The sequence below is a fragment of the Narcine bancroftii genome, chromosome 11 (assembly GCF_036971445.1).
Source record: "Narcine bancroftii isolate sNarBan1 chromosome 11, sNarBan1.hap1, whole genome shotgun sequence".
NCBI classification, from domain to species: Eukaryota; Metazoa; Chordata; class Chondrichthyes; order Torpediniformes; family Narcinidae; genus Narcine; species Narcine bancroftii.
In genome coordinates this window covers 91,366,095-91,382,623 of record NC_091479.1, presented here as the reverse complement: position 1 = coordinate 91,382,623, position 16,529 = coordinate 91,366,095, and the positions used below count along the sequence as shown (strand labels likewise).

General features: G+C 37.0%; 1 protein-coding gene across 1 annotated transcript in view; it reads left to right on the top strand.

The window, feature by feature from the left end:
- The window catches only part of ppfia2 (PTPRF interacting protein alpha 2), a 203,094-nt gene that overhangs the window by 144,823 nt on the left and 41,742 nt on the right, over positions 1-16,529 (top strand). Inside the window, exons 19-22 of the mRNA XM_069904026.1 lie at positions 932-1,022; positions 1,590-1,671; positions 2,759-2,959; positions 7,868-7,928. Coding sequence (XP_069760127.1) covers positions 932-1,022; positions 1,590-1,671; positions 2,759-2,959; positions 7,868-7,928 — 435 coding nt within the window. The remainder of the gene's footprint in view (positions 1-931; positions 1,023-1,589; positions 1,672-2,758; positions 2,960-7,867; positions 7,929-16,529) is intronic.

Here is a 16,529-nt window from a genome sequence, read left to right as displayed (position 1 = left end):
GAGAAGTATTGACATCTGACACAATTTTCCATGTAAATTGAAATACTTGAAGAATAAGTATTCCATTGAGGATCCCAGAAAATATTTGAAATGCCACATAGGAACTCAAATATAATACAGCACATGCAAAAACAAATCACGTTGAAGTTACCCGACCAAAAATGGCTTATACAATGTCAGGACTTTCTGAATTTTCAGATTTTATTCCACAGGAGATTACATTTCTGACCCAAATCTCTCGAGTCTATATTGTCATTATTTTAATTATCCCCATTGAATGAGCTTGGGTAATTGAATGCAAGTTAGCAGCCTATTTTTGCCCTTTCTTGGTTTAAATTTTGAATTAGAAAAAGCGAGCTGATAATAAGTGCAAAAATATTTAAAGTCAATAGGACCGTAGAGTTTGTATTCTCTTGTTAACTATTAACTTCGGGTATCAAATTTTCCTGCCAAACATGGATCTATTAGCAGTCTTTCCTTTAGGAAATAATACATTATATGCCTATAACCTTATTTTACTATTCTCATCAATCATTTTATTTCAAATTCTGCTTTTGTTCAATGACATCTCAAATCAAAGTTCTAAGATTGAATCCGTGGATTCCACATTGTTAGTTTCTAACAATCACTGACCATTAACAATTCAGGTAATCCTTGAAATTATGATCCTCTTAATTATGTAACATCAGTGTGAATTCAATACGTTTGTTGATTATATGTATAATGGAAGTGATACTTCATAATGAATCTTGTTATTAAAGGCAGATTTTGAAACTTGCTGCCTTTACACTGACAAAATAAAACAAATAGAGTAACATATCTTAATTAGTTCTGTTTAATTGCAAAGTGCAATGCAAGTGCTAAATAAATCGCTCAAGTATAATGCAATTTTTTGTTCTTTTTAACCAAAGCTCACATTGTCTCTCATCAGGTATCTTTGATGCAGAAATCAGTAACCAAGATTCCCTTGGATTGGGAAAATTAGGAACACAAGCAGAAAAAGATAGAAGGTTGAAGAAAAAGTAAGCTTTAACCAAAAGACCACCTCCCTACCATCGCTGCCGATCCCCAATCACCTCCCCCCAACCGCTGAAGGTCCCCAACCACCTCCCCACCACCGCCGCTAGTCCCCGATTACAGTCCCCATTCCTGCCCAGGATCCCAAGGTGACTTCTTCAATGCAGATGGCATTGCACCGAGTGTTGAGAATGGAGTCACCGTTACCAACTCCAGCTACAGCCAATGCTGAAGACTTAGACCCACTTCTGTTTGGCATCTTCGCGGCCAGAAACAAAGATTATGTTTTGTACCACAGAGCTCTGTTGTTACCAAACTAATGCCAACACAGCATCAGAGCCCCACATGGGCAAGTCAGGTGTTGAATTTTTTTTCCACTTGTGACATTATGTTGACGCTAAAAAAAAATTGGTTTTTGGATCTTTGGATAAGGGGTATTCGATACCAAAGACTAATTGCACTCTCAGCATCTTATTTACATGAGTGGCTTAAGATGAATGCCAAACTGTGGTTACAGACAGTGGCATAGCAAAAGAAAATGTCAATTTTCAAATACCTGTTGTATTTTACAGACATGAATTGCTAGAAGAAGCCAGGAGAAAAGGTTTGCCATTTGCACAATGGGATGGACCAACAGTAGTTGCATGGCTTGAGGTAGGATAGTTTTATCTTTTCTTGTTTTTGAATGTAAACAAATAACTTGAGACCTCAGAGAAATCAATAACTGTCACACTGAACAAAAGCTCACTCAATTAAACAAAGTTTCACATTATGGCTTTACTTTTTATAGTTCAAATTTAGTTTGTCTTCAGGAATAATATTATAAATTTGCGTCACTTGCAACAAGTAGTTCCGGTGAAGGTCCAAAATACATTGCTTTTATAACATCTTCCGAGTTATTTGTTAACATCCACAGAACAGGAGTTGACACAAAACATTCTTAGTCCTGAGGGACTGCATAATAAGTAGAAGATGTATCAATGATTTGGATGAGGGGTTCAGTGGTCTCTTGATGATGGAAATCTGGGTGACAGAGAAGAATCCAGACAACTTCAGGAAGTGAGATGGCTTAAGACATGGCAGGATAAATATGACATGGAATAAGATAAAGTCATCTTCTCAATATATAAACCAAGATATTACTAGATAAAGATAATTTGAAAAGAGTTAGCATTCAGAAAGATTTAGGTGTGTTGGACACGATTCTCTAAAAGTTGGCATGAGGTAGAGTATATTTGTAACTGATGGGAGTGCAATAAAAGTTCATCAGATTTATCATATGAGGAGAGGTTAAACAGACTGGGTCTTTATTCTTTTAAAGTTAAGTGACCTTAGTTCAACTAACAAAGTTCTTTTGAGGCTTGGCAGGGTAGGTGAGTGGATGATATTTCTTGTGGCTGTGATGCTGAGAATGAGCAGCTAGAGTCTCAGAAGAAGGGGTTACCCATTCAGGGCAAAAATAAAAAGGAATGTGTTCACCTTTCAGATTCTCTACCTACAAGATCAGCGGTGACTCAGTTACTAAGTTTGCAGAAGACTGAAACTAATAGATTTTATGATATTAAGAGCATCAAAGAATACGAGGTTAATGCAAAAAAAGTAATATTATGGTAAAAGATTGACCATGAATAGTGGAGCTCCATTCATTTTCAAAATGAACTTATTTTCTTTACTATTCTGGCTATGAATACATAAAGTTTTACAACCTCGTTAATAAGGATTTATATTTTGCTATATACAGCTGTGGCTTGGAATGCCTGCTTGGTATGTTGCTGCTTGCCGGGCAAACGTGAAGAGTGGTGCAATTATGTCTGCCCTGTCTGATACTGAGATTCAGAGAGAAATAGGAATCAGTAATCCTCTTCATCGTTTAAAACTCAGATTGGCAATTCAAGAAATGGTATCACTAACAAGTCCATCAGCTCCTCCAACATCCAGAACAGTGAGTATCATTGACCAAAACCTTCAGTTTTCTTATTTTCAGTCGTGCATGTATGGAACAGCACATAGCCGGGAACAAATGCAATTAAAGGATTCAGATTACATAAATTTTAGCAGTATAAATGAAGTGCTAGCGATGTATGAGGACCGTCTAAATTCTTGGATGGTATTTTGTTGTTGAAATCACTCTAAGCTATGTATCATCTTCTTTCTTTAACTTTATTTTTATAATTAATTATAAATATGAAAATTTCAGTAGAAATAAGCTAACAGCTATACACAGCAAAATATTTGTTCAGAAATATTATTAGTACAGAAGTAGTTTGCTATTGATGATGAGAACATTCTATATCAATTATAACCATGATTTTATTAACTATATAACACTTTTAAGATCAGTTCTCTTTAGATGACATTAAATAGATAACTGTGTGTTTTAAAAATGCCTTAATTGAAAAACACACCACCTTCTGTAATTTCTGAGTCCTTTAAAGCATCTCTTAGATTGTAAATTGTAACTTCAATTATTCTTTCTGGTTTTTGCTGATGGTATAACTATTGTGGCTAATCAAAAATTTGTATTATGTACGTTGCTCTTGCGTCATTTTGGCCTGTGGCTCTGATTGTAATAATGCGTGCATGGTTTTATCACATTTGGCATGTTATATGCATTCTGCATTTTTTGTGTCAAAACAAGATCAGGCACACCAAACTTGCAATATGCCTGCAGCTTTTTTTTTCAATTTTATTAGTCCCTAATTTTACCATGTCCAATTCCAAACATGTGCTTGTTATTTTTCTTGGTAAATTTGATTCATAAATTTTTTGGTTCTTTTCATATTTATTCTAAATAAAGTCAAGAGTAGAAAACAACATCCATATTAAAGTATGGCTTTTAAGTACAGTTGATTTCAATAGATAACCATAAAATACCCTACCATAAAATAAGACAATAAAGAGTAGGGTAAATAAAATTGCCCCTTTTCCCAAAAAATTAAAGAAGGCATATCAGTACATTTTGCACTTCCCTATCCTAGTCATACTCCATTAGAAAATCATTTATCAGCTCTTTCAACTGGGAATAAATTAATGGAAAGGACAAATTCAAGCAGTATGACAGCATGTATTTATGAAGCACCTTTTGTATAGAAAAATGTCACAGGGTCAAATAAATTTTAATTCTTACCCACATGAATTTTCTTTAGATGTGAAGTTTTGTGAAGTCCTTTGAAAGATTGAGCAAAAGATGATTGGAGAGATGTAGGGCAGCTATTTCAGAAGTTCAAGGCATCCTGACTTAAGGCACAGCTGCGAATTATGGATCAAACAAATTCAGCAATAATCATGGAGCCAAAATTTGAGGTCCATGGCCATCGTAACGTTTTAGAACTAAGAGATTACAGAGATGGTAAAGAGCAAGGACAAAGATGAGAATTTGTACTGTTGCTCAGCAGAGATCCTGTGTGGGTCAGCACGTACCAGGGTGATGGATAAATAGGACGTGAGCTAGGACAGGACTGCAGACTTTTGGATGATTTCAAGTTTGACTGATAGAAGCTTTAAAAAAAATCAGAAATCAATAGACGAGCAATGTCAGAGAGTGACTAGAATGGAGCCCATGCAACATGATTTGCACTAGAATCAGGTATTTATTTTTGCACATTTAACTAACGAATGCTGAACACACACACACACACACACACAGAGGTCAAAAGAGATTCTGCTAAAGCCGAACTGGAGTCATCAGTGTACATGTAGAAAATGGCACTGATTTGTGGGGGGGGAAAAAATGCAACACATGTAAAGTTTACCTAAGTTACAGGATAACTTTGGAAAATCAATCACGCCCTTGGCATACAGTTCACAAATTCTCCAACTTCATCCTGACCTCTTTGTGTCTAATGAGTCAATGGGCAAAGCTCTTGGACATGCAGAGAACATGTTCGGAGGTTGAGAAATTAGACTGAGAGTACAGCTATATTTTAATATGATCTGACAATTCATCAATGTAACTTTCATTGAAGATCAACAGGGATATTGGAGCATCAGTGAAATACTGAACCTTCAGACACTGATATATCAAAACTGATCAGCTGAATATCATCTTCTCATAACCAAAATTCTTCAGCTCAGGGAATACCTATCTAGCACTTTCAGATTCTCCCCTTAGGGGAGTGATCAGAGGTATTCATGAATTCTGACTATACTCCAAAATAGCTCACATAGTTCTACGTAGCTCTACACAGCTCACATTGATTACCCTGCTAATACTGATGCTTTCCTCAATATGCATCCAAGATCCCTCTGTCCTCCCTGCTCTTATTATCTCACCCTATATTTCATGCTGTTTTTCCCATGATCAATTATTTTTCTTCATTTCTCTGGATTCAATTCCAGTTGCTATTAATCAGTCATAGTATCTTCCTACTTTCTCATTATCAATCACGTTGCCAGTTTCGGTACACTCAGCAAACTTCCTAAATGTAGTGCATCTATTCAAGTAATCATCAAAATGTATATTCAGAAGTAAGAAACCTTTACTGAACCTATTGAAAGCCCATTGCTGACAGCTATTCTGTCATTAAAACATCCATTGCACTTTGTTAGTACCAATTGAAACTGTTTTTTTCATCCACTTGCCATACCCTCTTCGCCCAGGACCTGTTCAATTTGCCAACTAGAACTTTGCTGGCACCTGGCTAAAATCTACTTGGCTATGAGATAGGTGGCATTCTCATGCAACTCAGTTGCTCTTTCTCTTATGGGAAGATTATTTCACAGGATATCTTTGTGGAAGGTGATCCTGTGATATCACAATGTAGAAAAAATTAGGTTTCTCTGGGTGAGGAATAACAAGGAAAAGTTAATTCTAAAAAATAACCTGGTAAAATGGATGAGAAGTAAAGTTATCACAAAGCATTCTTGATTTTGCGAGACCTATTTTTGTATTTCAAATGTTAACCTATTGTATAGTTTTAGAGATATTTAAATTGTAGCTAAGATGTAACAATGATGTGATGCAAAATAATATATTCAGCAAAATTAATTTTAAAATTAACCCATGTTACCTTATTTTATATCTTTATTAATTATTGAATTCCTGTACAACAAAAGTACTAATATTGCATTTACTATAAAATATTCGTAGCAGAGTCTGAAATTAAGGGACATACCCAATTTAAAAGTGGGGCTGTTATTTCTCTCTATGCTGATTGATGGTGGTGTTAATGTTGTCAGAAGAGTAATTAAATTGAATATTGGGAGAATTTGAGGAATGAGTAACAGATGAGCAAAGTATCTTTTAGAATGAATATGGACTGTTGGAGTAAGAAACAAATAAAAATAATTGTAAACACTTGAATAAAATGAAGTGCAAAATAAAACTTTGATTTCCTTGGAGTCAAAGACTTCATTGTTGAGCACTGATACATTTTATGTCCCTTTTTTTTAAGAATAAATTACATGATTTAGTATGGCACTAAAATGTAATGATGGTGAATAAGTTTAATCTAATTAACATTAACTAGAAAAAAAAAACTTAAGAAACTAAGAGACTAAAATCTAACCAGACCTCAGATTAGATTTTTTTTTTGGATTCTAAACAATTGGCTGGGATGTTACAAAATTTATTAATCATAATTTTCCAAAAATATAGAGATTTTAAAAATGATGCTCATAGACTGGGATATAATAAAAATAACATCACAAAAGGAAGGAGGGAAAAATAGCAAAACAATAGACAATTAAGTCTATCATTAGTTGTCAAGGAGATGCTGTAATGACAAGAAAATAGTATTAAAAAATCATAATGATTTTAGGAATGGGAAAATGTGTTGATAAGTCAAAGAGATTTAAGATAAATATAAAATGTCTGATTTGTTAAATATCTGATTTTATATAAATAATTATATTATTATAAAATTAGGGTTCACAACAGAAATATACCAGCACGGTTATAGGTTTAGTTAAAGGGCAGAAAGTAGATGAGGGATTTGCAAATGGTGTGTCACAGAAATCAGGTCTAGGCCCTTAGCTATTCATTCACTGCATTAATTACTAGAATGAAAGGCCAGACTGCACCCACCTGGGAAGGTGAGCTGTGAGAAGGATTTGAAAAGTCTCCAGAGAAGACTGCCAGATGAAGTAAGTGGGTAAGAAAGTAGCAGGTGCAGTAGAATATAAAGAAATGTGTGATTATTCTTTTTGAAAGGAAGAGTAGAAAAACTTTTTTTCTTTAATTGTGAAGAACTAGATCTGGTTCATTAACATAAGGGATATATGGCGGAATTAAGATCGTTTTTATTGTAAGGGAAGATAAGAAGTACTAGAAAATAGGGCTCTCCTTTATTAAATAGGGCTATAGTGAAAACCAATCTCATGAACTGGGTCCAATTTTGACCTCTGTGTCTGATTACCTTGAAGATAATGACGTTTGGATCCACCAGATGACCCATGATGAAGGATCGAGTAGAGTTGGCCAATACTCATTAAAGTCCAGAGGCATTTCCATTGAATCATGCAGAATATTGAGAGGGATTTCTAGGTAGGTTTTGAAAGGGTCTCTGACAGAGATTATGGATCCATGAGGAACTCAAGGTAAAGTGCCAGAAATTTAGAACTGAGGTGAGGAAAATTTTCTTTACTCAGGAGCTTGCAAATCCATGGATATCTCTACAATCCCAGAACTACTGATGTTCAGTGTGTGGATAGACTGAAGAATGAGATTAGAAGATTTTGAGAACAAGTAGAATCAAAGGAAATTAGGTAGAGGATCAGTCATGAATGGTAGAGCAGGCTTCATGGGCCATGAGGCCTATTCCTGCTTCTATTTCTTATGTTTTTATGTTCTTCTTTAACACTGCTTGCCTCACCTGGATTGACATTGGTTCACTGTGGGCTTTATAAATAGCCCTCAGGAAATGTCTGGGTGACACATGAGGAAATGGAAAATTTAACATCTGCTGCAAGAATGGTTAGTCTCCTTTTTATTGCTCTACTTACATTAATGCTTACTTAATTTTGGTGTGGTGCAATTCACTGCTTGTATGCTTAGTTTCCAAATCTCTTTAATTTGTCGGTTGCACATGACTCTCCTTTATCACATGAGGTTATAATCATATATTGAGAATCTCATGCAAAATCCTCGAGAGCTGAAATCTTATTTTTTCTTTGCATGAGGAAAGGTGAGAAAGACTTCTGTTATAATTCTTTAAAAAGCAAGATAAAGAGATTTGCTGGAAACTATTTAAATTTCTCTGTAATTTTACCATTTGTCTGAGTTATTCTGTTTTACAGTTATGTTTTCATAAAATAAATAAATTTGTCCAAAATTTTAAATGTAAGTGTAACCAGAGTTCTCCATGTAAAATTAACAATTTTTATAAATTTGTCCTTTCTAACACATTTTTAACTGTTGATCTGAAAGTGAAATCCTTTCAATCCTTGTGAATGATCTAGTATAGTTGTTGGAATCACATGTAATGTTCCTTTTTCATTTTCCATGATCTACCATTTATTAATGTTCTGCTACTTTTTGTTTTGTCAGCCAAGTATCTTTCGCCAGGGAATTAATCAGAATAGCCTTCAGGGTTGCACAATTAGCAATGACCAATTCCAGCATTTTACAAATGACAAAGTAGGACAACTATAATTTAAAAATTTGTACCTTCTGCAGCTGAACAAGTACTTCATTAAAAAGCAACTGCAATAGTACACATTAAGTTAGTATACATTAAGTTAAATTAAAAGTGGATGATAAATAAGAGATAATAAATATTTGAAGATAGCATAGATCAAAGAAAATGAATGGTGAGACAATAGAGCAGACAGTCTCTTTTGTATAACAGATTCAAGAGCCTCACAGCTGTTGGAAAACTTTTCTTGAACTTGGAGGTGCCGATCTTCAGGTCTCTGTGCCTTCTACCCAAAGGTAGTAGTAAGAAGAGGTTGTGAACAGCGAGATGGAGATTTTTTGTGTTGTGAGCCTTGTTGTGGCAGAACCTCACACATATGTATTCAATGGATGGGAGCTTGTGCTGGATTTGATAATGTGTACTACCTTTTGCTGCCATCTGTGTTCCTGGGCATTTGAATTATCAAATCAGACTGTGATGCAATCAGTCAGTTTACTTTCCACAGTGCATCTGAGACGTTTGAGTATTTGCCAAAATGTCAAATCTCTTCAGACTTCTTGGAAGGTAAAGGCGTTGATGTGCCTTCTTTATGGTTGCTTCAATGTGCTGGCTCCAGAAGATAGCTGGTATATGAATGACCAGAAACTTGAAGGTACTAACCCTCTCCACCACTGCTCATCAATAGTTGAGAGTTTTATGGCACAGAATACCCTTTTGATGCACAGGGTTTTTCATGAGGCCTTGATAGATGCTACTGAGTACTCAGTTAATATTTTAAATGTTAATTTTTCTCAAACACTTTTTTAAAGCTGGAAAGGTGGGAGCAGATACCATGTGGCACAATGGCCATCTGATGGGGAATGGGCCTCTGTAAGTCTCTGCCATCACTAATTATGCTTGTCCTATGTGACTCCGCACTACATTATCAAAGTTGATGGAGCACCGAATCAAAGAGTGAATTAAAGTCGAGCTGAGGCCACTTAGATGATGGATTCCATGATTTGCATTAATACCACCTTTGCTCACCATGTTAAAGGTGAGTTGCATAAAATTGTATGAACTCATAAAATATGGTCCTCATATAAAAATGATATTCAAGCACTAAGATCCAGTTTTTCCTTATTCCAAAAAGGAGAAAATTTGAATCCAAATTTTAATCACCTCTCCTTTTGATGTGGTGGTATAGAAGGAAAGCAATGAATAAACTTTATGGTGCCATCTGTGAAGCCCAGACATCCCACCCTGATGGTGCCATGATTGTAACTGACAACTTCAACCAGGCCAACCTGAAAACAGTTCTACCATGGTTTCAACAGCATGTCAACTTTGCCACCAAAGGAGAGAGCACCATAGATCGGGTGTAAACCAACGTCCCTGGTGCATACAAGACTGCCCCACGCTCCACCTTGGTTACTCAGATCACATATCAGTTCTGCTAACCCTGGGGTGCAGACTGCTAGCAAAAACAAGCAAAGCCAGTTTGCAGAGAGATCAGGCTGCGGCTAGTGAGGGTCCGTGGCAGCGCTACAGGACTGCTTTGATTATACAGACTGGAGCAGTTTCAATTGTCATGTAAACGTCGAGTAGCACACAGACTACATTAGCAAGTGCATTGAGGATGCCACAGAGATCAAGGGTGAACCAGAAATCATGACTGGACACTTCTCAGAGCTTGAGATGCAGCCTTCAGGACTGGAGACAAGTGGGGACTAAGACTAAGATCCGTCAGAGCTGAACTCTCCCATGCAATCCAGAGGCAAAGCGTGGGTATGACAGCAAAGAATCATAGTCAGCTGTGCATCAGAGACCATAAGATAATTTGTAAGTCAAGACAACACCTCCCTTCCGGACGGACTGAACACCCTCTATGCCTGGTTTGACAAGAAAAACAGGCTGATGCCGAAGAAAGCTCCATCTCCACTGTTACAAAGCAACGGTAAAGAGGCGTTTCCGAAGGAAGCTAGAGATGGAGTAAGATACCTGCCAGCTCTAGCAGGGATTGCAGGACATTATATCCAACGGAGCGAGGCCAAACATCATTAACGGCTGTGATGCTTCATGACTTGATGGGCTGAACACCTTTATGTTTGCTTTGAAAAGGAGAACTCAGCGATATCTATGAGAATTCCTTCTGTTACAAGGTCAAACCAGCAACCACAAAGAAGGCATATCACACAGGGGTAAAGATGAACAATTACTTTATTAACAAAAATTCACCTTCAAACTTTAATTCAAAATCCCCCCTTTTATAACTCACTGGTTACTATGCAAATCTCTATAACAGTGTAAAACTAATAAATTCCCCAGCCTAAATATAACATATGTAATTAAAGTCTAAGTTATATTTCCAACCAGCCCACAGAAAAATTTAGACATAAAACACACAAGACTCCAATCTCAACTAAAGCAAAGATCATAAACAAAATTCAGTTTGTTTGGTAAACTGAAGCCAAAAGATCTTTGAGAGAGAGAGAGAGAGAGAGAGCACAAAATTCAGAGTTGTCTTGTGTTGCTTGCAGAGAGAGGAACATCTGGCTTGGTCCGGATCCTTCTGGCTGCCTTCATCCTTTTTGAAATCCCAACATTCTAAACTGTCTTCCAGACCATAATTCATGTTCTGAGCCACCTTCCACTCCACAGTACCCCCAGTGGTGGTTTATCATCCAAGTCCAGAAATTTTTAGATCATTTTCTGCACATGTTCAGTCTGTCTCCCTCTCTCTCAGCAGTCAATCTTCACCTTGGCTCTCTAAGGCAAACTGTCACTTTTTAAACATAAAACCACACAACACATAGGCCAATACACAACACAGAACTCTGTAACACTTCAGAAGCTGACAACCCTGTGATATCTGTCTCTGAGGCCAACATCAGAACATCCTGGAAGAGGGTGAATTCTCGCATGGCATCAGGCCCTGATGGCGTACTTATTTGGATCCTAAAAAGACAAGAAAGACAGGTGATTGCTTTGTGGAGCACTTGCATTGGGACTGCAGAGAAGTAACTTGAAGTTTCCTATTGCCCTGCCATTTTAATCCTATTCCCACTCTTGATTCATCTGTCTGTGATTTCCAGCAATGTCAAAACAAGGCCAAACAAACGCCTAAGGAATACTAGTTTATTATCATCCCATTGCACAAGTACAACTCGATGAAACAGCATTCTGTGGTGCTTGGTGAAAAAAAAACATGAAACATACAACCAGTTAGATTACTCATAGAAACAAATGGGATACGCATCCAGTACATATATAAAACTGAAGAAATATTGCTAAATAAATAGTAGCGTCTCGGAGGATTAGTATGAGTAGTTTATTCCGTCGTTCAGCTGTCTCATTGCCTGTGGGAAGAAACCACATCAATGTATAACAAGAAATCTTAACTACTTACTTTTAATACTTCAAAGTAACAGCTGAATGTCTAAAACAAGTGAAAATGTTGAAAACAAACTGAAAATATACCATTGTCTGTGTAACAAAAAGATGAAGTAGCAACTAATACAAGACCAGAGGTTGAAACAGTTACACATACTTTGTAAGGATGTTGGCAGATGCACCAGTCTCCAAATTGTTGTTTGTGTATACAAGTGCAAAAGAATAACACGGTTGTTAACATGATCATATAACATTTCTTTAAGTTAATTTACAGAAATGTTAAAATAGTGCATCAGGGACTATTCACGTAAACATGAACTGATGCAGGGCAAATAAAATCACCTCTTCAATGATTCCCCCAAATCTGTGCTTCCTTTCTTCCCCCCCACCCCCCCTCTCCCACCACCCATGTCAAGTATGTGCAAACATTATTGCTCACTGCTTGAACTTCAAAGCACTGCAAGTCTGTCACAGGAAGATATAAACTTGTGTTTTCACTGCATAGCAATGATTTTCTAACACACTTGGATCAAGTGCTGATGCACAAATCAAGCCACTGCATAAATTTAAAATCTGTTTTAAAGCAATGTGTAAAGATCATTTAAATGAGCTGCTACACATGTGTGTATGCAGACATAAGTAGCTAAATGGTGACTATGATACAATTTCAGTATCTAATTCATTGTATCAATTTTGAGTTTAAAATATTACAAATAAAAATAGAACTGATATATTTCTATTAACACCTGTTGATATTAATAGCTGAGAACTTAAGAATATCTAGAGAATTTAAGAATATCTGAAAGTTATGTTACCTGAGCAGAGATGGAAATGTCTGGTTGTATGCATTATGCCCAAAATAAATAAGAAAATGAGGTATCAATGGAAGAGAATTCCTCACATAGCTTCTTATAAAGACTTCGATCAATGAAAAAATTATTTGTGGACTTTAAAGTCAAATGTAAAACATGATCCTGGAATTTTGAAATACATGTTCTCTACAAAGCAATCATCCATTCTACGTTTGGTTTCTCCCAATGAAAATGAGACTCACATTGTGAAAAAGGGAAGTCCTAGATTGAAATAAGAACAAGCAAATCACTGTGCCACCTGGAAAACTTGTTTGGATCCTAAAAGGACAAGAAAGACAGGTGATTGCTTTGTGGAGCACTTGCCTTGGGACTGCAGAGAAGTAACTTGAAGATCCCTATTGCCTGCCATTTTAATCCTATTCCCACTCTTGATTTATCTGTCTGTGATTTCCAGCAATGTCAAAACGAGACCAAACAGACGCCAAAGGAATAATCTAGTTTATTATCATCCCATTGCACAAGTACAACACGATGAAACAGCATTCTCTGGTCCTTGGTGGAAAAAAACATGAAACACACAACCAGTTATAACATAGAAACATCCATTACATATATAAAAATAAATAAATATTGTTAAATAAATAGTAGAGTCTCGGAGGATTAGTATGAGTCGTTTATTCTGTTCAGCTGTCTCATTGCCTGTGGGAAGAAGCCATATCTCAGTCTGGTGGTTCTGGCTCTGATACTCCTGTATCTCTTTCCTGACAGAAGGAGCTGAAAGATACTGTATGAGGGGTCCTCAATGACAAGAATGTCTCTGAGCATTTACAGACTATTGTGGAATATTCTCACAAAGGGGTGGGTGATTATTCGGATGATGCTGTGCACGTTGGCATCAATGACATAGAAAAGGGATGAGGTCCTACTGAGTGAATTTACAGAGTTAGGAAAGAGACTAAAAAGCCAGTAATAATAACGAAATTACTTCTGATGCCACATACTAGTAAGTTTAGGCTCAGAAGCATAGGCTAGATGAATATATAGCTGAGAAGCTGGTGCAGCAGGCAGGGATTCATATTCTTGAATCATTAAGATCCCTTCTGAGGTGGAGGTGATCTGTAGAAGAGGATCAGGTTGCATCTGAACTGGAAGGGGACCAATATTCTGGCAAAGAGGTTATTTGTGTTGCTCAAGAAGGTTTAAAATAAGTTGACAGGAAGTGCACCAGGGCAGAGTTGAGGCAAATGAGAAGTTTGGGGTTAATACTACTCACGAAAGAGGAAAGAACTAAGGTTTAAACTCCCATTATTTCAATGCAAGACGCCTAACACGTATGGCAAACAAACTCAGGATATGGATTGGCTCAGGAGACTGGATTATAATAGCTATAATAGAAGGGCAAAATTGGCAGCTTAATGTGTGAGGGTACAGATGCTACAGGCATATTAGAGATACAGGTAAGGACGAGGGACTGTGTTGCCTTTTTAATGAGGGAAGGTATAATAAAAGTGCTTAGAAAGTATATGGTTAGAATCAAATGAGACGATCACTTTGATGGACTCTATCATAGCCCTCCAATAATTCACAGGAATTAGAAGTGCAGATTGTAGGGTCCTTACAGAAAACTCTAAGAATTACACTGGACAACAAAGATTTTGCTTCCTGAACAGTTTTGGGTGTCCTTTATAGATTTTCTGAACACAGGAAAATCACCTTAAAAATTTCCTATCACAAACTGGTTTTTAGATGTATCCTATTTTTTTGTGATTTCTTGTCATAATTTACATATACTAGAATATGGCCCACAAAGCAAGTTGTTTTAGTCAGCCCAAGCATGCCTGGGCATCTACACAATGCCTGCTATGCAAATGATGTCTTTGGCCTGGGCATGCTTAGTCAGGATAAATGCAGACAAACTATAAAAGTTCAATATTCTGGGTTTCCTTTGCAGACCAGAGGGCTCATCTGCTGAGGCTATATGGGTGGACTTGAGGAATGGGAAAGTTATGTCCATACTCATGGGATTGTATTATAGACTACCCAATAGTTAATGAGAATTGGAGGAGAAAATCTGCAGAGAGATAGCAGACAGCTGTAGGAAATATGATGCGATAGTAGGAGATTTTTAGCTTTGCACAAATTTATCGGGACTCTCATACAATAAAAGGGCTGGATGGCTTGGAGTTTGTCGTATGTGTTTAAAAATGTTTTCTAAATCAATATATCAAGGTACCAATTAGAGAGAGTTCAATAGTGGATCTCCTATTAGAGAATGAGAGAGGAGAGGTGACAAAAGTATGTGTAGAGCAGGGGAAGCCAACCTTCTGATTTTTAATTTAGACATAACAGCATGGTAACAGGCTATTTCAGACCACGAGAATGTACCAAGTGTATAGGTTAATTAGGTGGCACAGACTCGTAACTGTGTTGTATGTCTAAATTCAAAGGTTGGCCACCCCTGGTCTAGAAGAATATTTTGAGTCCAATGATCATAATGCCATTAGATTCAAGTTAATTATGGAGAAGGAAAGGTCTGGGTGTCTGTTTGAGATTCTGAATTGGAGAAAGGACAATTTTGAAGAAATTTTTGAAGAAATGAGAAAGGATCTAAAATGTGTGGATTGGTATGTTGCTATGTTGTTCTCAAGCAAGGATGAGCGAGGTAGGGGCAATACCTTCAAAGGTGGAATTACAAGAGGTGGGAATACTCATAAGGTCTCGCTTTACAGATATATTAAGAATAAAATCATTGCTGCTAGTGAGATGTAAATGGATCCATTCAAGATAAAACCACAGGAGAGAGTGAGAATTTAAATTGATATTTCTGTGGAGAAGGTGGTGGAAACCGAAAAGATTATGAAACCATTTGCAAGGTCCTGGACCTCACAGTCCTTGTAGGAAGCTATGGAAGAGCTCCAGAAATAGGAAGAAATTGCAGTGCCCTTTGTTGAAATATTTACAAAATAATTGGCCTCAGGTGAAGTGTCAAGACTGGAAATGGCTCTTGTACCATTATTTTAATGGGGCAGGAAGAACAAGCCGGGGATCTACAAGCCAAAGAGACTGGAAGATTGCTGGAGGGAATTCTGAAGAAAAAAAATTACCAGTATTTGACTGGGCAAGAATTGATTGGAGCTCATCAGCATGTTTTTGTGCATGGCAGATTGTGTCTCATGAATCTGATAGTCTTTTTGAAGAGGCAGTGTACATTGAATAATACGAATCTTAGCAAGATGTTTGCAAGGTCCCATGTGGCTGGTTAGTCTGGAAGGTTAGATTACTTGCGATCCAAGGAAGCTGTCCTATTGGATTCAAAATTGGCCAAGTGGAAGGAGGCTAAAGATAGTGATGGAGGAATGTTTTCTTCTGATTGAAGGCCTGTGACCAGTGATGTCCTGCAGGCATTGGTAATAGGTGCACTGTTATCTCTGTAATATGAATGGCAGTTTAGTAAATATACTTAGTAAATTTGTACATGACACCAAATATTGGTTGTGTAGTGAACACTGAGGAACAATATACAATATGATCTAGATCAGTTTGGAAGATGACAAATGAAATTATCTCTGACAAGTGTGGAATGTTGCATTTTGGTAAGTCAAACTGGGCTCAGACTTGCACAATGAACGGTAGGTCCCTAGAATGTGTGATAGAACAGAGAGACCAAAGGGTGCAGGGGCACAGTTCCCTGAAAGTGAAAACTCCAGTGGGCGGGTGGTGAAGGAGGTGTTTGGTACACTTGCACAATGAACGG